This window comes from Cydia splendana, unplaced genomic scaffold, assembly GCF_910591565.1.
Source record: "Cydia splendana unplaced genomic scaffold, ilCydSple1.2 scaffold_47_ctg1, whole genome shotgun sequence".
NCBI lineage: Eukaryota > Metazoa > Arthropoda > Insecta > Lepidoptera > Tortricidae > Cydia > Cydia splendana.
Window position 1 is genome coordinate 242,848 of NW_026946890.1, and position 24,283 is coordinate 267,130.

The 24,283-nt window shown below is 41.9% G+C and overlaps 2 protein-coding genes across 2 annotated transcripts; one reads left to right on the forward strand and one right to left on the reverse strand.

Moving 5' to 3' along the window:
* Positions 1 to 4,930, reverse strand: LOC134805642 (uncharacterized). Its single transcript, XM_063778912.1, has 4 exons — positions 3,991 to 4,930; positions 3,809 to 3,940; positions 691 to 757; positions 1 to 9 (listed from the first exon to the last, which is right to left on the reverse strand). The coding sequence occupies exons 1-4, from the start codon at positions 4,899 to 4,901 to the stop codon at positions 1 to 3; spliced, it is 1,119 nt and encodes a 372-aa protein (XP_063634982.1). The 5' UTR covers positions 4,902 to 4,930.
* Positions 4,931 to 20,212: 15,282 nt separating this feature from the next.
* LOC134805639 (uncharacterized) lies at positions 20,213 to 21,943 on the forward strand. The gene is made up of 2 exons (XM_063778911.1): positions 20,213 to 21,873; positions 21,906 to 21,943. Exons 1-2 carry the CDS (start codon positions 20,227 to 20,229, stop codon positions 21,930 to 21,932), a joined length of 1,674 nt encoding a protein of 557 aa, XP_063634981.1. The 5' UTR covers positions 20,213 to 20,226; the 3' UTR covers positions 21,933 to 21,943.
* The last annotated feature ends 2,340 nt before the right edge of the window (positions 21,944 to 24,283 follow it).

Genomic DNA, 24,283 nt, shown 5'->3' on the forward strand with positions numbered 1-24,283 from the left:
CTACGGGCCCTGTTTCGATACATCTATTAAATAAATTACAAAGTATACTAATAACAAATTTAGGTATTAGGTCAAGTGAGCGCGTGGACATATCATTTATGTCTTTAGAGTCCTTACGCTTAATTTTTTGTAACGTTTTTTCTACAAGTTGCATATCAAACGGTTCAATTTTAATTAGGTCAGTGTACTTGTTTACATACTTACTCAGATAGTGTAATGCAGCTGGTATATTCGCGCGGGCTCCCGTGTTCTTGTTTGCGTCGACGTAGAACCGGTTTAGCGCCGGCCTTTCTTATTACAGTCGTATTTTTCTTTTCTTTTCATTTTTGATTTTATCAAGTTATCTCTAGCCTCTTTTTCAGATACCTGGAGTCTATATTTTAACTCTTTAGGGTAGCTTTCGTGATTGTACAAAGGTTCTACAATATTACCCATTAAATTGCTAGGAAGTGAGCATTTCCTACCGTATACAAGTTCAAATGGCGTGTATTTAGTTTCAGTGTGAACTGAAGTGTTAAAAGAAAAACTCCAGAAAGGCAGCCATGTACTCCATGTTTGTGGATGCTTTTCTGATTGTATACGTAAAAAAGCAGCCAAGTGCTTGTGTGTATTTTCCAACGCACCCGCACCTATGCTTTGATGGTGGTAGGCTGTAGAGTTCAATTGGTCTATATTTAGAAGTTTACTTACCTCTTTGAAAGTAGCTGACAGGAACTCTGTACCCTTGTCGGTCGCTATCCGTTTCGGTATGCCATATCTAAGTAAGAAATTGTTGACAAATACTCGAGCGACTTCCTCACTCTTCTTTGAAACCAATGGATACGCTTCAATATATTTAGTTAATTCGCACTGTACGGTCAGTATATAAGTATAATTATTCTCATCGAGTTCGACTGGGCCTATTAAATCTAAGAAAACTTTTTCGAACGCGTACGTGGCGGTTGTGGTAATAACCATGGGTTCTTTTATTGGAATTGAGTACTTATGTTTTTGGCATTTATCACAACTCCTTACAAATTTCCGTATATCTTCCTCCATATTGGGCCAAAAATAATATTTTTTAACGTTATTGTACATCCGTCTCATACCCGCGTGGCCACTGGTGGGTAAAAGATGGAAATCATTCAATATTACCTTTCTTTGATCTTTGTCGTCTACTCTTATTAAATCTTTTAAAATACATAGTCTTAAGTTCGAACTGCAGTCTGACTTTTTAAATTCATGCAATAATTTCTCTATAAATATGTAGTTATTATTATTTTTCTTTATATATATCACGTTAACGTTTATTTTCCTACAAAAATTATCTAACTCTTTCACAAATTCGCCTGGCGATAATTGCGATGAAGAATCTAGATATTTAATAAACAATATTTTCTTTAATGAATCATAGAGAAATATTTTATTTTCCACGCACACTTGTATATGATTCCGTTTCTTAATTAATTCTTGTCGTGTCAAAAATTGTAATTCTACCGACTTCTGAGGTTTACTATGTGTTTCCACGATTTTCGGTTGATCAGGCCGATCATCTGCCTTCCTAAACTGTGATCTTGTCATTACATTAATACTTTCATTCATTTCCTTTAATTCATCGCTATTTATACAAATACGTGACAATGCATCGGCCGGTGCGTTATCCGATCCCTTCACATACTCCACTTTGAAATCATACTCCTCTAGCGCTAGCCTGAACTTGAGGGATCGCGCATGCTAAATAAATAAACTAATGGTTTATGATCCGTTCTGATTATGAACTTACGCCCATATAAATAAGGTCTAAAATGTTTTATGCTCCATACTATGCCAAGTAGTTCTTTATCTACGGTCGGGTAGTGCTTTTCGGCTTTATTTAATGTTCTACTGGCAAATGCTACTGGCCCATTATCAAAATTACTTAAGGTAGCTCCAAGTGCGTATGCTGACGCATCAGTTTGCACAATAAATGTGTTATTTTCTGATAAATCTGGGTATTGCAATACAGGTGTCGATGTCATAGCTTCTTTAAGTTTTTCAAAAGATTTTTGACAGTTATCCCAATTAAATGTTACATTTTTACGTGATAAGTGGTTTAATGGCAAAGCAACTTCTGCGAAATTTCGAATAAATTTTCGATAATAATTAGCAAATGCAACGAATCTTTTTACTTGGTCTGAACTAGTCAGTGTTGGATAGTTTTTAATTGCACTTATTTTTTCTGGATCGGGTAACACACCGTTAGATGACACTACGTGTCCTAAATACAATATTTCTTTTTTTAAGAACTCACACTTACTTGGATTTAACTTAAGGTTGACTTTCCGTAATCTTTTAAAAACATCCATTAAATTAGAATTGTGGTTATATAGATTCTTTCCGAAAACGATTAAATCGTCCAAATAAATTAGACACTTGTCATATGTTAAACCAGACATTGCTAAATTCATCATTCTAGAAAAATAATTTGGAGATGACTTGAGACCTTGGGGCATGCGAGTCATGCGCCACTGGCCTGAGGCAAAGGCGTGGTAATTTCGTGTCGTGTATAATTTCGACTGTTTTGGTCTAAATTGCATTGATAATATCCGTTTGCCAAGTCTAAATGTGTAAAATATACGCAACCTGATAAAGAATCAATAATTTCGGTAATATTGGGAAGTGGAAATTTATCATCTTGAATGCAGTTATTTAATTTTCGGTAGTCTACAACAATACGCCATTTTTTCTCACCACTTTTATCTAATTTTTTGGGAACTATTAGAAGTGGGCTAGACCACTCACTTGAACATTTCTCTATTATGCCTTGTTTTAGCATACTTTCTAACTCAGTGTTTATTAAGTCTTTCTGAGCGTGTGGTAACCTATACGGTTTCGTATAAATAGGACTAGTGTTCTCTTTTAATGTTATTGAGTGATTGTAAATATTTGTCGTTGTTAACTTGTCACCGGGTAAATAAAAAATATCGGAATATTTGGCACATAAGTTTTCTACAGAAATCTGTTCTTCTTTGTTAAGGTTTTCTAATTTTAAATGAGTAAATAAATCCTTTACACGATCTACACTTTTTGAGTCGCATTTATCAAAACAACAAATATCATAATCACTCGCTTTATGTATTACTAGCTTTAAATCACTTAGTTTAATCTCTTTTTCGGTCGTGTTTAATATTTTTATAGGTAATTTTCCATTGGAAGGTCTAACTATTGAACTAGCCAAAAATATACCGTCTTGCAATTCTGATGAAAACACTACGCAATCTTCTAAGTTTGTAGTCACGAAATGTAATGATTCGGTTCTTGGTGGAAGAGTTAAATGAGTTCTATCATTTTCAAAAGGTATACAAACTGTCTCATTCTTACTTGATTCTAAGGTCAATTCCATATTTCGTAAATCTATCAAAGCGCGGTATTTTAAAAGAAAATCTTTACCTATTATTCCGTCCCACGTGGTTGAAAAGAAGTCGTCAAAAATATAAAACTTATGTTGAAATACATGGTCACGTTCCGTTAATTCAATGTAAGCATATCCGATTGCTTGTTTTGTTCCACCTATTCCGTTAATAATTAACTTGTCTTTATAAATAGGAATATCTAATTTCAAAGCGATCGCCAACTTCAAAGCACAGATCGAGGCACCGGTGTCACATAACCATAATTGTCTTTTGTTTTGCACATTGAAATAAACTAAACATGTATCATTATTTGCAAATATAGATTCATTATCCACGAAAAAACTGATTTGGGCTCACATTTTTATCAGTTTCAGTTTCAGCCGTAAAAATACGGTTGTTGCGATATCCATTGTTTCCATGAAAAGTGTTAGACTTACCTCGGTTTCCTTGATAGTTTCTGCCTCGGTGATTGCTCTGGAACTGGTAGCCTCCTCTGCCAGCTCCTCTGCTCCTGTAGTTGTATGATGCTCCTGTTGCCGAATGTCCTGGGTTGCGTAGCGTCCTTGCGCCTGAAGAGTAGTGTGGTTGCCCCCTATAAGAGCCACGCCCTCGAACGTACCCTCTACTGAAATAAGTTGTTTTACGATGGTTAAAAGAAAATACATCACTTGACGTATTGCTTGAAGTCGTCTCTTCGTCCTTGGCACCCTGTATGGCGTCTTTTAAAGAGTCGTAATCCCGAGCTGCAATAATTGTACTTACTCGACGATTGCGCAATCCGTCCGCGAATCTTTTAATCGCTTGTTTTTCATTAAGACCTTTTAATACTTTAAATGCATTTGAGTCACCGTCTGATTGCGCGATCGTGAGATCTACAAACATTTTCGACAATTTTTGACCAAAGTCATCAATCGAAGATTCTCCTTGTCTCAAGGTCTGCAATCTATTTTGAATAGCTGTGGCTGATTTTTTAGGCAACAATAGTTTTTTCATATCTGTCACTAAATTTTGGACAGAAGTATATGACGAACTTAACTTTAATTTAGCTACTTGTGTAAGTCTATTTTTCAAGACAAAGTTTATGAACTGTTGTTTCGCGTCACTTTTTAAGGTAGAGTCGTAGTATTCTATAGAGTTTATTAATTGATTAATTGCAACTTCATCGTCAGTCATGGACGGTATTAATGAAAGCGCTATTTTCAAGTTAAACTCGCCCATTTTGAAATTTTTATTAGACGGTGGATTTGAACTTGTATAGGTTTTGTGACAAAAATCCTCTATTTGCTTATACAAACTCCTAATATGTTCATAAAAATTCTGAACATCCAATAAGCTTTGACCAGTCAGTTTTTTCTTATCGATATCTACCTGGACTTGTTCACAAATTTTTAGATAGTTAGAATATATTAAAAATGCCTCTTCTAACTTTGCATTAAGGACTTCAGGCGTCCTTCTATCATAACTAAGCTTAACTAAATATTCTTTAATGGTTTTTAAATCACCAAGTAACTCTTGCAATTTACTTATCATATCAAATTAACATATTTATCTTAACATTAAAAAAATCTTACGATCATGAAAATGAAGTATGCAGACAATCCTTGCTGAGAAATAAAGAAAACTTACGCGTAGGTACGCTCTAATTACCGTTCATGCCGATTTTTACACTAATTTCTCTTCACATTACCGAATACGCGCACTTCACTTTCACTCTGGAATCGCCGTAATGTCCTGATGCTGGATACTGGGTCACTCGTTCATCTTGTTTGTTGAATAAGAAACACCTCGAGCAGGTCCACATTGATGGCAGTGAGTGTGTGTCTCGCGAAGCTCTCGATTGAAAGAGCGGCGAAGGTTGTATTGCACGATCAAATCTCTTGACCATTTGTCGTGGCACTTCTTGTATATCTTATAGCAAGCGTAGAGTACTCCGATGGCCAATAGTGCACAAATCACTATCATAACAATGCTGATCGACGATAAATGATTTTTCATCTCGTGCAAATGAGCGTCGTTGGCAGATTTCCCCGCAGCGTTTTGGTTAATGAAAATATCTTCTTTTTCGACTCTTGAATTACACATTGTTCGATTTTATTAAAAAAACCCGAATGATGTATGAGTGTGTCGGCTATTGTCCGATTAATGCAATTTCGCAACCGCGGCGGCGCGCGAACCCGACACCTCACGTGGCAGGGTCGCCATGTGGTGCGGGAAGTTGGAGGAGCAATTAAACAAGTGAATGCTGATTAAGGACTGAAGTTTTATTCAATAAACACGTAATTTATAGCTACAAAAACATCAAGGTTGCATTATTACTTACTTATGAACTAACTCCTTACAACATCATTTCTTTATTTCACAAAAGTAAGCTTCTAATGAAACATAAGAAATCAAAATAACACTTGAAATAAAACTAAATGGTTAAAGAACGCGGGATTCTATAAGCTATCAGAATAATCCTTCAGGTATAAACCTTCAGAAACGTAGCGAGTTAGGCACGAGGTTGGCTAACGAGTACGTCCGATCTCTAGCGCGGTCCGATCAAGAAGAACTACCAGCGGCGGAGCCTCTCCGCTCCCACCTCAGTCAAGTTGGCAAACCTGCTCGACCAGTCTACCAACATACCGACAAAAACGCCAACTCGTGCCTACGCTCACTCGAGAGAAACCTCTCGACGTTCCAAAGCCAATAGATGGCGTTACTCTCTACGCAACTTTATTTCAACAATGCGCCAATAGACGGAGTTACTCTCTACACAACTTTATTTATTTTGTTACAACCAAATAATACGTAGCTCAACATTGCTAATCGATTTTATACAGGCGTCTAAAATTATGAACTATAACGCTGCAATACGTCTTTCTGGTGTCAGGGTCTGACACGGCCGTCCTGCGCTACACACGTCCTCGTGTGTGGGTGTATGCATTTGATTCTGTAACAAAATACTCAGCACAGTATCTCATCGCTCGGTCATTCCTGACCCACAATTTGGGTCTCTCTCAAATTACTATTAAAATCAAACTTTGTTATCAATCCAACCAGAAAAAATGATTGTTCAAAATTACTTTAACAATCCTCAATTCTCTAGTCAAAAATAGTCCATCGAGCAAAGACTTAATAAAAATAATCAGTAATCATCGCCGCTATCTAGCGGATACACTCCATTAATCATCGCCTCCATCTGGCGGATACTCTCAAATTTATGTGAAAACAGAACAATCTCAAACATCAAAAACACAAATCACAACAGCTCTAATTCATTGCTCGACAGTATCACTACTATTGTCATCAATATCAATTTACGGGGAAATTATCTGGCATTAAAAAAAATATTTTGGTCAAATGTGATAATAATCATTGTAGGACATCTTAAAATAAATAGCACTCTTGACTTAATAATGCCAATTTTACTCATATGAACACAGTACATCAACGGGAATTCATTTTTAACAAAACAACACCAGTTCTTCGGTGCATTGCCAGTCCTTCGGCAGATACCAGACCCTCGTCAGAAGTAACCATCTCAGCCGCGTAAGTGCTACTCTTTGCAAAGAGCATTCTGCACATAAAAAGCAGACCACGTGCACCTCTTACATACTCTGGCACTTCTGATGCGGTCACTAAACAATACCCAGTCCATCTAAAGCAAAACATTAGTGCTCAGTCTATCGGGCGTGCCTTCAGTCCATCGAAAGCAAAACAGTAATGCCCAGTCCATCGGGCGTGCCTTCAGTCCATCGAAAGCAAAACAGTAGTGCCCAGTCCATCAGGCTTGCCTTCAGTCCATCGAAAGCAAAACAGTAGTGCCCAGTCCATCGGGCTTGCCTTCAGTCCATCGAAAGCATGACAGTATTGCCCAGTCCATCGGGCGTACTTTCAGTCCTTCGAAAGTACAAGCTTTCAGTCCATCGAAAGCAAAAACAATGTTAAGAGTGAATTCCAAAAAGAAAATAAAAACGGTTCTTTAAATCATGTTACTCAGAACCATTGGTAATATCAGCGTCAACTGATCAACTGAAACTGAACATCACTGATCAAAATCACTAAAGATAGCTTTCTACTTTAGCTTTAACAACAGAAACTCGCTCAAAACTTCTATGCAGAAGTAAATCCTCTCAAAATAATCCCAACAAAATGGGAACTGCTCACCAGATTAATAAAGCATGATGCACGCGTCCCAGTCAAAGGTGGTGGTGAAGTCCAACCCAAGCACGAAGGCTGATGCTTTCCGCCTTGCAGTTGCCGTTGCTGCGGCAGATGGTGAGATGCACGATGTAGTTTAACATAGCTGGCTGTTACTGAAATCATCATTAGCACAGCATCAGGTTTATCATGTAAGCAGGATAAACTCAAAGGTTTATTAAATGCAATGTAGCAGACAAAAAAAACATGTTTCCAATGTATACGGGACTTCAAAAATCTCAGAATAAAATTTAAACTTCAATGAGTGCGTTTTATTTCATTCTATGAACAAACAAACATGTGTTCCAAAAATAAGTAACACGGTAAAATGGGCCAACACGAAAAGTGACAGCTAATTAGTTACGTTAGACTGTTATGCTTCGCCATTACACTGAAAATAAAATTCACTGATAAACAATTGGAACGAAACCTGTCCTTTTATTTCCAAATCTCCAGCACAGATGATACTGCACAGCTGCTTCTGTGTCACATGCGTATGGTGTCTGTAAGTTGGCTCGGCTCGGGCTGCAGGACACTGTAACATTAATTTTCATATGCGTAGCTCATGTTTCCATAGTATGCACGATTTGTGATCTATCACGGCATTACGGGCAATAATTTGTAGCAATTTTATTAATTACTAAACGTTACAGGATAAAGATAACATAGTCCTATGCATTGGCAAAACAGCAGGATCAATTTCTAACGGTGCATTGTATTTTCAAAAAAAAATATTTTTGAGGGTAGAAGCACAAGTGAGCGATGAAATAATATCACGTCGTGATAGCCGATATTTGGTTGTAATTAACAACATGGATTTCACTTCAAAATAATTCAAGATCACTTAGATTTAAATGGATTATATAAATGAATTGTATTTTCATAAAAAATCAATTATTGAGGATAGATTCACAAGTGAGCGATAAAATAATATCACGTTGTAATAGCTAATACTCGGTTTTAATTAACAGTATGGATTTCAAATCAAAATAACTCAAGATCGCTTCGATTTAAATGGATTACAAACATTAATTACAAAGAAACGTAACGATCCCAGAGATGACGTCACGTAACGACCGCTATGCTCGACTGCCTCAATCACAATTTTATTCACAATTTCACAATAATTCTCACCAAATAACAATCAATTACACTCACCTTTCAATCAAGGTTAGACACGTGAGCTTACCATTACCACGTGTCCAGATTATGGAATGTAGGTCACCAGAAATACACCACGCTCCCAGGTGTCTGTGTAAGCAATACATGATACCTTGACAATCCCACTTGCTGATGTCGAATACCGATGGTCTCAAAGGCAGTGGGCGCGTGGGGGTAGTACGATAATGTATTACTTCACAGCTAAACCAGTATGCTAACCATTGCTACCAGTGCATGAAATAAACATTAGGACTCGTTAACCATACTAGTGCCTACTATACTTCAGTACTAAATGCTTAAAAGAACTAATTGCTATTTTTAACTCAAGGGAGCAATATGAAAGTAAAAATAAACCATTTAAATCTTTATTCAAGTGAAACTAGGCCGGCTTCAACCCTACATATCTGACCTGAGAAGATTTAGCCCTATATGGGACCGGCAACAAACTCAGAAGGACAAATCTTTTCAAAACAAGTTAAAACAACACATAACACATCATTTTTTATTTCACAAAAGTAAGCTTCTAATGAAACATAAGAAATCAAAATAACACTTGAAATAAAACTAAATGGTTAAAGAACGCGGGATTCTATAAGCTATCAGAATAATCCTTCAGGTATAAACCTTCAGGAACGTAGCGAGTAAGGTACTGTTACACATGCTCTAAAATAGCATGCTAAAAAGCGTGCTATTGAGTATGCTCAATACGAGCATGCTTATGAGCAGTTTACATTTGCTAGCAATACGCATGCTAGTTTTAAGTATGCTCCTGAATAAGCATACTCAAAGCAAACACTCCAAATACACATGCTATTTTATAGCGTGCTCTCTCGCTCTCTGTCAGTTCAAACAAAGCTATGGACAATCAAACAGCTATCCGTATGGAGCTGAATAAGATCATCCTTTTGCTGGCGATGCAATGCATCCAGAAACTTATATCAGCTCGGCAAAAAAAGAAAAGAAAGAGAAAGATTTGGGTCCGTGATTGGATATCTAGAAGACAGACATTTTTATACTGCGGTATGCGGAGAATCCACAAGCACTCGTTATTTCGATACAAATTTGAGCGTTTTTTCGTCGCCCCAGCGAGACATTTTGGCGTTAAAATTGTTCATGCGCACCTGTTGCAAACGACTGATCGATACTAGCATGCTCAATAAGCAAACCTGTTCACACGCGCTAAAAGCACGCCCCCCTCCACCCGCGCTGCAGGTAGCATGCCCAAAAATCGCACGACCGTTGATTTTTGAGCAAACTCAAAACGAGCATGCTCATTATTAGCAATGTTTCGACACACATGCTACTAAGTAGCAATTGCTCAATAGTGGCATGCTTTCGTGCTAGAAATCAGCATGTGTAACAGTAGCTTTAGGCACGAGGTTGGCTAACGAGTACGTCCGATCTCTAGCGCGGTCCGATCAAGAAGAACTACCAGCGGCGGAGCCTCTCCGCTCCCACCTCAGTCAAGTTGGCAAACCTGCTCGACCAGTCTACCAACATACCGACAAAAACGCCAACTCGTGCCTACGCTCACTCGAGAGAAACCTCTCGACGTTCCAAAGCCTTCTACCTGTCATCTCAGTTCAACAACACGCCAATAGATGGCGTTACTCTCTACGCAACTTTATTTCAACAATGCGCCAATAGACGGAGTTACTCTCTACACAACTTTATTTATTTTGTTACAACCAAATAATACGTAGCTCAACATTGCTAATCGATTTTATACAGGCGTCTAAAATAATGAACTATAACGCTGCAATACGTCTTTCTGGTGTCAGGGTCCGACATATATATTACCTATATGCCTATACGTAAAAACTAGCCAAGACAAATCCTTTATAATTTCAGGATTTTCTACAGAGCACAGAACTTGGCACCCATATATAGATCTCAATTCTTTTGTCGGCGAGTCAACAACAACACATATTCTTAATATTGAACTTGGCTCTCATTTCACATTTATGTTTTTGTTGGGATATCATTACTTTTTGTACAGAAATTACTATAGTATTCATCATGAAAGCATCGCTGACGCGCGGTTAATTGTCAAAAAGTTTCAGTTTTCAGATTTTTTCTTTTGTACACGCCTAACCCTTCGGGTGGCAGCACCTCCGGTTTAACGGTAGGACAAATGGCGCGGCCATTTTTTTAAATATGCCTCGGCGTGGCAGAGGCCGCGAGAAGGTTCGGTCATAACAAGCCCGTAATTGGCAGTGACCATGGTATAATAATATACTCCGCCTGGTACTCCATTCCGAGATTCGCGTATGACCTAACTGACACGCGCCTACGTCATCATGCTGTTTACAGGTTCTCAAACTTTGAAATGTGGGAGAATTTTAACCAACGGTGAAAATTATTTTAACGGCATTAATTTTAAGTTATTCATGTAGAAACATAGTAAAATAAAACAAATCTAATGTATTAAATTAAACTTTATTTATCTATACAAGACAAACGTTTGAAAAACTAATTCACAGTTACACATTAATTACCAAGCTTACGGCGTGAAAAGTTTGGAAAACACTGCGACTGCTGACACTGAGCGAGAAGGAAATAACAATTAACACGCGTTCGACAAGGATGACGGTCAGGGCATGAAGTTATCTAGATCCGAATTGTCAAATGTGCACAGCGCTATCCTGTGTTGCCAGTAGTATAAACAGAATTACCCGAAAGTCTGAAATTTCTTTCGTGAATCGGAAGATATTGCTAACGAGTAATTAAAAATGACGTGTTATTGTAAAATTTAAGCTAAAATACATATAAATGAAAATTATAAAATTATAAAGAAATATTTTAACTTATTAACCATAGGTATAATGTACCCATGTAACATGTTATGTTGAAATAAAGTGGCAATGTTATTGTGACGTAGGCCCGTGTCACTCTGGGAATGGAAGACCATGTTTTATTAGACCATGGCAGTGACTGTCTCGCGGCCTCTGTGCGACGCTGCATTTCGCGCCTAAAATAAAACCGTTAAAACTATGCCTTGCTTGCTCACTCTTGCAAGATGCATTCGTCAATAAACAAGGATGGTATTCCCTAACGGTTGAATTCCCGCGTAAAACAAAGTTTGTTAGAAATGATCACGTCGTTCCTGCCCCACCTCGCCCATTACCCGCCGACCGTCGTCGAGCCGCGAACATTCAAACGGAATACGCACTGAAAAAAAGTGAAATAAACTGTGTGAATCGTGTTAAATGTATTGTTTTGTCATAAGGACTGCTTTTTCTACAATCAATTGTTTTATTTCGTAACTATACGTATTTTTACATGAAAGTAGAAAAAAAATGGTAATATGAGATTAGAACAAGTCTAGCATAATTCACATAAATAGAATAGAATTCATTGGTATACAATCAAATAACCCATTTTATGCTGAATTTAGTGATATATAGTTTGTATATATCATTCATAGATTTTTTTTGGGATACGGTCATATTTCTAACACGCGCAAAATTCGCGATGATCACCCGTTGAGGCCCCGCCACTTGACGTATATTTTTCCAAAATGGCTGCGCCACTCAACCGGCTTGTTATATCTGTCCGTCTCGCGGCCACCGCCACTTACCGTAGAGACCTCGAGGAGGACAATGCCACTCGAAGGGCTAATAGTCTTCTTCATGCCAAATATCAAGTTTCTAAGTGATCTAGATGTGGGTTAGATTTTTGGTCTATAAGTATTAATTATTTTTTTTCCATCGAAATATCAATAATTTCCAGTTTTCAAATTTTTCCCTCTATGTACACCTAATAGTCTACCTTGACGCCAAATATCAAGTTTCTAAGTGATCTAGAAGTGGGTTAGGTTTTTGGTCTATAAGTATGAATTTTTTTTTTGCATCGAAATATAAAAAATATATAAAAGATATAGAAATTTTTGTAATAGTCTTATTAACAAACTGAAAAGAAAATATGAGAGAGAGCTTATTGAAAAATCAATTAAAAACAACAAGATGCTCTGGAAAAATATAAAATCCCTAACTTACACTAATAAACTAAAAAAACTTCATCCAGAATTACTTAATTTAAAAGATACTCCTTATGCGTCAGCAAATTTCGTAAATAGTTATTTTGAAAATGTCGGCAAAGATCTTGCACTGAAAATTTCACCGAACTCTCACTCGTGTCCGACAATGAATGCTCCACCTTCACAACTGCATTCTTTTTTTGTTGTGTTAGCCATGAAGAAGTTAATAATGCAATTAAAAACCTGAAATCTAAAAGTTCACCGGGTTATGACAACATACCAACAACATTCTTGAAACACATATCTGCAGAAATAGTGCCAATTATAACTCACCTCATAAACCTAAGTTTTGAACGCGGTGTCTTCCCTGAGTCTCTGAAACAATCAATAATCACTCCGGTGCACAAGGGAGGGGACAGAGGCGATGTCAGTAATTATAGGCCGATTTCAGTTCTACCTGCATTATCAAAAATCTTCGAAAAGCTACTAAACGCCAGACTCTTAAGCTTTTTAAACAAATTTAACCTTTTATCTGAGGCCCAATTTGGATTTAGACAGCGAAAATCAACGGAAGACGCTATAATTGCATTTACGTTTCTAGTCACTGAAAATTTGGACAGCAGCAACAAGTGCCTGGCTGTTTACCTAGACCTGAAAAAAGCCTTTGACACCGTCTCTGTTCCCATTCTTGTATAGAAACTATACAGAATAGGAGCTAGGGGAACACCGCTGTTACTGTTCGAGAGCTACCTTACTGATAGGAAACAGAGGGTGAAACTTGGAGATGTAGTCAGTGGGCTCGAAGACGTCGCCTATGGTGTCCCACAGGGTCGCGTGCTGGGACCTACGTTATTCCTGGTCTACATAAATGATTTATGCAATATGACCATTCCAAATGCAAAATTGTTCTCATATGCCGATGACACTGCAATAATATTTACTGGCAAATCCTGGAATGAGGTTAAGAACTACGCTGAAAATGGTTTGACACACATAGACAGCTGGCTCAAAATGAACCTACTAACACTGAACACAAAAAAAAACAAATTACACATGCTTCAGTATTTCGAAATATACACAACCCGAAAATGATATGTCGATCCGGATTCATTCATGCCCGTCTTCAACCTCGTCTACTTGTGGCTGTCCAGCAATAGAGAAGGTTGCTCAAACTAAATACTTAGGAGTTATACTTGACGAACATCTTAACTGGTATTCACAACTTGACCAAGTCATGAGTAGAGTGAGGAAACTAGTCTGGATTTTTAGGACACTAAGGCACATTGTACCAGGGAAAAACAACCAATGAAACTCGCGTAATATATTAAATGAAATATATATATCCCTGGTCCAATCTGTCCTAGTATATTGTATTTCTGTCTGGGGTGGATCGGCAAAGAGTCGTTTTATTGACCTTGAACGTGCCCAACGTGCATTAATTAAGATTATGTATTTTAAAAGAATTAGGTTTCCTACTGACCAACTCTATTTAATTAGTAACTTGCTAACAGTCAGAAAATTATATATTCTAAATATCACATTAAAAAAACATAAAATATTACCCTATAATAAAGCTGATCCAGCAGCGTCCATCGCTAATGGTGAAGCCACACAGGCGAGACAAGCTGTTCCAGTGACAGTGCGTCAGACCGAAACCCCGGCCCGTCCGCAACCCAGTTCATCTGGGGAGCAGACCGGCCCAAACCCCTTCCAGGACTGGCAGGTAGTGGACCGAAGGTCCAAGAAGCGACCCCCTGCTGGGAAGCCTCACCCTGCCAGACCTGTGAATTCTTCTTCCTCTAACCCACCCCCCCCTGTTAAATGTCAAGGTGGGGTGGCTAAGAAGAAGAAGAAAAACAAGAACCAGAGGCGTGCAGCTCGTCTAGCGCGAGAGCAGCAACTGGACAACACACCAACACCGACACACTCTGCAACCGGTGTGGGTGTGCAGGCTTCCCAGAAGCCGGCACCCAAACCGGCGCCGAACAAGCAGGTTGCTGCTGCCAGGCCTCCGCCGAAGGGAAAAGGTTCCACCCTACCCCCTAAGGCTGGAACGTCGGGCGACAGCCCTACGGGTTCGGCCGCAGATCCCTCCAAACGACGACCTGGTAAGCTCGCACGAGCCGCTGCTAAAAGGATGCGAGATGAGTCCTTCTCCCCGCAAGGAGACAACAAAAAGCAGCGACTAGTGAGCCCAAGCCAACCGTTGTCGTACGCACAAGCAGCGGCATCTGACCTGACGATCGTCATTACTGACGCGAAGTCGGGGAAGATCACCGCTGACCACTCCAACGCCATCCTCCGCGGGTTGCACCAAGCAATCGTGGAGGAGGCGAGGAGAAACCTCGTAGGAGCCAGGCCACCCAAATTCAAGGGCAAGCCCATCTTCGCTGAGGGGCAGCTGAGGGTCTTCGCAGAAGACGAATACTCGGCCGCCTGGTCTCAGCGATGTGTCCAGGCCCTAACCCTGCCAGACATCTCCCTTAAGGCGGTTCGCCAGTCGGAGATGGCAAGGAGAATTAAGTGCGGGCTCCTAATACCCAACATTAATAACTCGTCCTGGGAAGACGTCCGTCAGGCAGCTGACGGACTAAGGTACCAGAACGAATGGGCCAAGGTCGGGTCTTGGTCCATTATACAAATACTACGGCAAGACCAGGGGTGGTTTGTCGAGTTCACAATCCCCGAAGACCTCGTCCCCGCCTTCATGGAGAGGGGGAGATCCCTGAACTGTGGGGTGGGCAATGTCTACCTCAGGTTCAGGGGTCCCGGAGGCAAATACCTGGACCAGCCTCCCACCCTGCAAGGTTCCACCCTAAGGGTAACGGGAGTACAGGTCCCCAACGAACAGGCCGCGGGCACCTCCGAGCAGAGCAAGTCTGTCTCCGGGGAGAAAGTTGCCCCCCTGCCTCTACCCAAGCCGACGATACCCGAACTCTCGGAGGATGAGCTCCTTGGCACTGGTGAGGGACCAGCCGGGTCATCATCCGAGGGTGAGGACTTGTCGGCTTGGATAGTGTCGGGGTTGGCCGACATGTTCAAGGAGGGAGGGGAGATGCAAGATGCCGCCCCCACCACCGACAACATGGACACCAACTAGTGTCATCCAAGCAAACCTCCAGCACAGCGTGGCCGCTACGGCCCAACTCAGACGCTGCCTGGTAGGTTTGCCAACAGCCGTTGCCCTCCTACAAGAACCATGGGCGGGCAATGGATACATACGCGGGCTGTCCGACACGAAAGGTAAGCTCTACTACTCCACGGTACATGCCGTCCCTAGGGCATGTATCCTAACTACTAACAATATTATTGCACAACCGCTCACTGAATTCTGTTCCAGAGACCTGTGTGCGATTAAACTACAAGTTCCACTGCCAACAGGCTGTCGCGACCTAGTCCTCGCCTCGGCGTACATGCCCGGAGAGGACGAGCCACCGCCTGCCGAACTACAACGACTGGTCAGCCACTGCGAGAGATCAGGCCTCGCAATAATCATCGGGGCCGACTCCAACGCACACCACCCACTGTGGGGAATGGAGACCAGCAACAACAGAGGTAAGACACTTGTTGAATATCTTGTGACTACTAATCTAAACATTCTAAATATAGGCGCTGAACCAACATTTGTAAACAAACGATGCAGGACGATTATCGACCTGACTCTGGCTTCGGAGGAGGTCAGTGAACTAATTATGGGATGGCAAGTCTCCCAGGAGGCCTCCTGCTCAGACCATAGATGGATTCGCTTCAATCTACTAGCATCTAGAGACACACCAACCGCCCGGAGGAATCCCAGGAAAACGGACCGAGCCACTTTTAGGAAGGTCCTAGGGGAAAGCCTTGACCGGCTTCCACCGAGGGATGACCTTCGGGAACCGGCTCAGATAGAACAGCAGGTAAATATCTTAACTGATACCCTCGTAGACAGCTACCACAAGGCGTGCCCCTTAAAACCACCGGCAAAGACTGCCATAAAGGGTCACCAGTGGTGGGGCCCAGAACTGGAGAGACTCCGGGGGAAAACCAGAAGACTCTTCAACAGGGCCATGAACACAACGGCTGAGGTGGACTGGGATAACTACTACGAAGCCAAGGCCAGGTACAAAAAGAGATTGCGGTACTGGAGATCCCTGTCATGGAGGAACTTCTGCAGCAGCATTGAAACACTTGACCACGCCAACCGGGTAAGGAAAACCTTAGCGCACAAGCCCACATCACAATTGGGCTCACTGCGTAAACCCGATGGCACATACACATCTAGCCCTGCAGAGACCCAACGCCTTCTCCTGGTAACTCACTTTCCAGGATGCGTAAGTCTCGCCGATGCAGATCAGCAGGACGAGGAATACAGTACAACGGACAACAACTGGCAAATGGCGCACAGAGTCGTCACCGCTGAGAAACTCAGGTGGGCCATAGACAGCTTCCATCCCTTCAAGGCGGCTGGTCCGGATGGGATCTTCCCCGCTCTCCTACAGTGGGGTCTAGGACTCATCCAGGAAACCCTGACCGACATCATGGCAGCCTGCCTAGCCTGGGGGTACGTGCCCAGGAGATGGAGAGATGTAAATGTGGTATTCATACCTAAACCAGGTAAGAACGACTACACAGCTGCCAAATCCTTTAGGCCCATCAGTCTCACATCATTCCTGCTGAAGACCTTGGAAAAACTGTGCGACAGGGACCTGAGGGACCGAGCGCTAAAGAACATACCGATGCACAACAACCAGCACGCGTACAGCTCAGGTAAATCTACGGAGTCGGCTCTACACATGGTTGTAAGCCGCATTGAGAGGGCCATCCACGGCAAAGAAATGTGCCTCGGCACTTTCATTGACATAGAGGGCGCTTTTGACAAGACTCACTTTTCCAGTATAGGGAACGCCTTGGAAAGCCACGGCGCTGAACCCGGACTAGACGTGTGCGCCGCGCCGGCGCGCCGCCGCCGCCGGGCTTTTTGACCACGCCGCCGCCGCCGATAAATGATCGGCGTGAAATCGGCGTGACCTTGAGTGTTGTTAATTAGCTATTCCAAGTTGGTTCTTCGATTACAATATGGATTTTTTGTGTTATTTATGTTACAGTTGTCAAATATACATCAATTATTAATTAAACGAAACTGAATAACCAGTTGCAGAAACTATTTGACACACCAATTAAAGTAAATGAGTAATCCTAAGTATTCACCGTCTACTGATAACGAACGAATGAAAACTGCTGCTTATACCTTGGACAGCTAGGAGAACCAACCCCTCCATTCTCAGAGAGCTCTATATTGCCACTCAGCTCTTCCCAACATGCCATGGGTGAGTTCTTAGATTCTTCGGACATATTATCCAACGTATGATGTGGAGAAACATATGAATTTAAAGCCGAATGAATGGCAAACGTGCTCGAGTTGAAGCATGTGTGAGATGGTCAAACGCTATGAAGAGATCGGCTTGCGGCAGTCTGCACCGTGCAGTCCATACGGCTTATGACCGCATGAAATGGAGACAAATTACATGTCACGATCCTCAGCAGTGATAAAACGAGAAAGAAGATACGTCTCAGTGAGCCTGGCGCTTGTACGACAGCAAAACAATTAAAAAAAAGCCATAGCAGTCCACTATGTCTAGCAAATTTCAAGGATATGTGGAGTTCTGTTTTGTTGAAGTATGTCATTTTTAATAGGACAAGCCATGGAAAGCTTGAGAAAACGGAGAGTTATAGATCGGATCGGTCATTGGGACCAGGTCTTAATGCAAGCCAATTGCGGGGCCCAGTCCTGCCTGGAATGAATGTGCTGGCCTATGCAGATGACACACTTATTACGTGCCGAGGCATCTCTTATGAAGATGCAGCCAGATAGGTGACTATTGGAACCTCACTTATGGTGGAACGAATCCACCAGCTGGGTCTTGAGGTATCCCTACCAAAGACGGAAGCTCTTCTTTTCCATGGCCCAAGAAGAGGACCCCCTCACAATGCCCATATTAGAGTATATGGGGAGGTTGTGGCGGTGAAGGCCCAAATGAAATACCTAGGCCTTATTCTGGATGGCTGTTGGCAATTTAAGGCGCACTTTGCCAGTCTTGCCCTCAGGCTGATGTCTACAGCCGCAGCCCTCAGCCGGCTGCTTCCTAACGTTGGTGAGCCGAACGCCACATGTAGGCTCCTTTACTCTCGCGTCCTGCGTAGTATGGGCCTATATGGTGCTCCTATATGGGTAGATGCCCTTTCTGCGGAAAATAGGGCTCTACTGTGCAGGCCACAGAGGGCAATATCATTGAGAGCCGTCCGCGGGTATCGGACGGTATCCTTTACAGCGGCAACTATCTTGGCTGCAGACCCTCCCTGACATCTGCAAGCTCACATTCTTGCGGAGGTCCACCGTTACAGGGCTGGGAGAAGAGCGGCGGCAGAATTCCCGGAAGAAGAAGAAGTGCGAAACATCCGGGCGTTAGCCCAAGTAGAGACACTTCGCCGCTGGAGGGTAGAGCTCGGCGGAGCAGAATATGGGCTGACAACGGCATCTGGAACGATGGGTAGAAAGGCGGCAGGGAACCCTGGCTTTTCACATGGTGCAGATACTTACTGACCATGGATGCTTTGGTAAGTACCTGCACCATATAGGGAGCGAGGAATCCCCCATGTGCCATGAGTGTGGCACGCAGGTAGACACGGCGCGTCATACTCTCGAGGAGCGTCCTGCATGGGGGTTTCAGCGGACCACCCTTCAGGCAATACTAGGAGCAGACCTTTCGTTGCCGAGCGTTGTTAATGCCATGCTCGACAGCGAAGAGGCATGGAAAGCGATGGCCTCCTTCAGTGACCAAATAATGTCACAGAAGGAGGCAGCGGAACGTGCGCGCGAGAATGACCCTGACGCGCACCCCCTCCGCCGGCGACGGGCTGGAGGCAGAGCCAGGCGCTATGCGCACTTGCTGCATCCACCGTAGTGGGCTGTGCAGGGCTCCGGGGGGAATCCCTGCTGTTAAAGGCTCACAGGACTAGGGGTGCCTCACCAACTGGCACCCACAATCGTCTGCGGCCCATGGGCCGGCCGCCGGGGGCGTACGCAGTCGAATGCTGATAGTGATCCTGCGGCGCTCCTCTACAAGGCGGAGTCGGCATTCGTTGGTGGTTTTCGACGGTAGTCCTATTACTGGTTAGTCCGTCATCGCTCCTGGTTCCCCCGGGCCAGGTGGCATGCGTAAACGCATTTCCCCAACGTAAAAAAAAAGGTCTTAATGCAAGCCTGTGTTAGGGAAATTAAGTTATTATACCTATCCTATATTCATTTACACATTTACAAACCCTATTTTACTCACAGCATATTCAAACTATACGTAGTTCACTGACCAGCAACCTGCATTGATCATATTTTCAAGAAAAACAACAAATTAATGATTTTTCTTAAGAAACCTGAAAGTCAAGGTCACGCCGATTTCACGCCGAAAACACGCCGCCGCCGCCGATTTTTTGGCAAACGCCGCCGCCGATCATTTCTTAATCGGCGCACACGTCTAACCCGGACTAGTAAAGTGGATCATGAACATGCTAAATCAAAGGACAATAAGGTATGTAGGTGAACCGCAGGCCGTAGCGGCGGTGCGAGGATGCCCTCAAGGGGGAGTTCTGTCACCTCTGTTGTGGAACCTAGTAGTCAACAACCTCATAACCAAACTGAACGAGGAACACTTCTACACAATAGGCTACGCTGATGATCTGGCAATATTAATATCGGGTAAATTTGCCAGTACAGTATGCGACCTCACCCAGGCAGCTCTTCGGATCGTAGAACGCTGGTGTAGAGATTTTGACCTATCAGTTAACCCCACCAAAACAGAAATGGTAATGTTCACCAATAAAAGGGCACTTGGCAACTTTACCAGACCAACACTTTTCCAGACTGAGCTACAGCTGACCGATGAAGTTAAGTACTTAGGGCTAACGCTCGACAGTAAACTCAACTGGAACAATCACATCAACAAACGCATAGACAAGGCGGGAGTAGTCTTCTGGCAGTGCAGAAGGATGATTGGTAGGAGGTGGGGACTCAACCCGAAAATTACCCTTTGGCTCTATAAGACTATAATCCGCCCCCTACTCTGTTACGGTGCTCTGGTTTGGTGGCCAAGAACAAACCTAGGCAACGTACGAGACAAGCTACAAAGACTCCAGAGGCTCGCATGCTCGGCCACCACTGGCTGCACGAGGTCCACTCCGACTGCAGCCATGGAGGTCATGCTAAACCTTTCACCGCTGCACCTACACATACAACAAGAGGCCAGTCTCTCAGCGGTAAGGTTACGAACCCTCAATATATGGTCTAACACCACAGGAGCTCTTCACACAGCATGCCTGGAAAAAGTATACAGCGAATTTCCAGTGCTCATGGCGGGCACGGATCGAATTCACAAACAAGCCATCTTTGACAAAAGGTACAAAATACAATTATTTGAGGACGACAACTACGAAGGACTCAATCCCCGGGAGCTGAGAATCTTCACTGATGGGTCCAAAACAGACAGCGGATCAGGCTCTGGAACCTTTTCAGAAGACCTGAACATGTCAATCACCACTCCGCTAGGAGCCCATAACTCGGTATTCCAGGCTGAGTGCATGGGCATCATTAACGCGGCGGCTGCCATCACTGCAAGGAAGGTAGTAGGATCCTCCATCCGCATACTCTCCGACAGTAGAGCAGTCTTAATGGCCCTAAAAAGCCATATAGTCACATCCAAACTTATACACGAATGCCACGAACGACTAATGGAGGTATGTCAGAACAATAAGATCACCTTACAATGGATCAAAGGACACAGTGGATCCCGAGGTAACGACGCCGCGGACGAGCTCGCCAGACAAGGATCGGGTGCGGGGGCGATTGGCCCGGAACCGATCCTCCCGATACCGTTTAGTAAGGTACGCTCAATGCTGCTGGCACGTACAGGGAAACTACACACAGAACACTGGCTAAACCAAACTGGATGCAGACAGGCCAAGCAAGCCATGCCGAGCATGAACGGTAAGCTCACAAGGGCGCTCCTTCAACTAGGAAAGGTTCGACTGAGTATGGTAACCAGTGTCATAACAGGTCATGGACTTTTTAACAAACATCTTTTTATAACAGGTGTCACAGACAGTCCCCTATGCCGTGGATGCATGGAGGAAGAAGAAACAGCCTCTCACGTGGTGTTGGAATGCAGCGGATTGGCCCCATACAGGGCAAAACATCTCGGATCCCCGAGTGACCTCCCCGAGGTCCTACTCAACATCAAAGGTCTGATAGGATTCCTCGAGGAGCTGGGCTGGCAAGACTAGTCCACCCCCTATCACGCAAAATAGGCGCAAGACGTCGAGTTGCGGAAAATCGCCCGAACTACAATACAATACAATACCCTATAATACAAATCACAAGAACAAAAGAAAAAAAGCTGTCGTAGCGGAAATTGTAAAAACAAGGACCTCATTTGCTCGCAGACAGTTCTGCCCAAAATCTTCACATGTTTACAATAAATTGAACAAACAACTTGAAATTTACTCGAAACATTATTATGACTGCAAGAGAGAAGTCACGAATTGGCTGAAGACCTTAACCTATGATGAGACAGAGACTTTATTACATTGATCTTGATTGAAAAAACACACAAACAGACAAGCACACACGCACGCACATTCTCACACACACACACACACACACACGCACGCACGCACGCACGCACGCACGCACGCACGCACGCGCACGCACGCACGCACGCACGCACGCACGCACGCACGCACGCACGCACGCACGCACACACACACACACACACACTATTATAATTCTAGATTAAGTGTAAATAGTAACTATAAACTAGAATTTTAGCCAGTAAATTAGAGTTATTTGGCTTAGCATATGTTATATAATAGAAAATTGAAATTGAAAATAGCCTTTAATAACAACCCTATAACTTTCCATTTCATCTTAATACTACTTAAATAACTATAAAGAAATTTTGGTTTATGAAAGTAAGTGTATATAGTAATTATTTTTTATATTAGACACCGGTTATTTGGTTGTCTTGCTCTCCTGGCATAGGCCTCCCCAAGTGTTCTCCATAACGATCGCTCCATTGCTAACCTCGTCCAACATGTTCCTGCCACCTTTTTGATATCGTCTTCCCATCTTCGATATTGTCTGCCTCTACGTCTCTTTTCATATCTAGGGCACCATTCCGTCAATTCTTTGGCCCACTGTTCTGTCTTACTTCTTATCAGATGACCTGCCCATTTCCATTTTAGTTGTTTGATCTGGTATTTTATATCTATAATCTTAGTTCGTTTTCTTATTGTTTTTAATCGAATTTTATGTTTTAGTTTTATGTTAAGTATACTTCTTTCCATTTTATGTTGACAAATTTCTATTGATTTTAGATTTTTCTTTGTACAACTCCACGTCTGGCACCTGTAGGTCATGCTTGGTAGAATACATGTATTAAATATTTTTGTTTTTCCTTCGATAGGTATATCTACGTTTTTCATAATATCTTTTAGAGCCCAGTATCTCTTCCATCCTATGTTTATTCTATTTTGAATTTCTTTTGTTGTGAGGTCTGTGGGAGATATTATTTGACCCAAGTATGTATATTCATTTACATATTCCAGTTCCGTGACGTCATTAGGTTTAATAGGGGTTTTAGTGTAGTTTGTCATCAGTTTTGTTTTACTGGCGTTCATCGATAGTCCTACCTTTTTGCTTTCGTATAGCAGTTCAAGCAGTTGTTCAATCATAATCTGTAAAGTCTTGAGATCTTTACATATTAGTATAAGGGTTTACTAATGTGTTGCAGAAAGTTTTTGTCATATTTTTGTATTGCATAATATTACTTGGCAGAAATGTCCTTTGGCAGAATTACCTTTCGCATAGTATCATTTAGCATACAATCACTTCGCAGAGTTTTACAATCCCGAACCATATTTTGGCATACTTTTGATGATCATAATAGTCTTTTAAACGAATATTAATTTCGCAGATAAATGTATTGCATAATATTTAGGTAGCATAAAGTTATCAAGATGCATTAAAGTTAATATGAATTACTTCAATCACTTGCATTATTGTGAAAAATAAAATAAAATATAGGTTTTTATGTAATTTGAGGAATTTTATTTTAATTTCTTTAGTGAAGAGGTAACATACTTACAGACAGACAGAGTTATGATGGAATTGCTGTTTGCTAGTTTTTAAAGTGTTTATAAATATATGGTAGAAGAATCAGTATAAAGTCTTATTAAATGAAACGACCGTTGAAGAGATTTGGAACAGACTGATTTTTTTTTTTTTTTTTTAAACCACAGATACAGTATACAGATATTATAGACACAGTAAAGTGTATTACCAGTATACATAGATGTCGCTACTATAGGTATGTTATTTATTTTGATAACAACCAATACCCCCACTTAATCAAAATAAAGTACATTACATACAATGCAACTTATAATACTACTGCACTACTATACACTGCGGTTGCATGCCCATCAATTTCAAAAAATTATGATGCTTAACAGAGTTTAATGCCTTGGTTAACAAATCAGCAACCATATTTACAGTTGACATATA

Excerpts from the sequence above, each read along its gene's own strand:
- LOC134805642 (XM_063778912.1), bottom strand. The coding sequence starts at position 4,901 with ATGATAAGTAAATTGCAAGAGTTACTTGGTGATTTAAAAACCATTAAA. Across the intron at positions 3,941-3,990 it reads ACAACTTATTTCAGTAGAGG|GCGCAAGGACGCTACGCAAC; the intron begins GTACGTTCGAGG and ends ACTACTCTTCAG. Across the intron at positions 758-3,808 it reads AAACTATCAAGGAAACCGAG|ATATGGCATACCGAAACGGA; the intron begins GTAAGTCTAACA and ends TTTCTTACTTAG.
- LOC134805639 (XM_063778911.1), top strand. The coding sequence starts at position 20,227 with ATGAACATGCTAAATCAAAGGACAATAAGGTATGTAGGTGAACCGCAG. Across the intron at positions 21,874-21,905 it reads AAGAAACAGCCTCTCACGTG|GGCAAAACATCTCGGATCCC; the intron begins GTGTTGGAATGC and ends GGCCCCATACAG.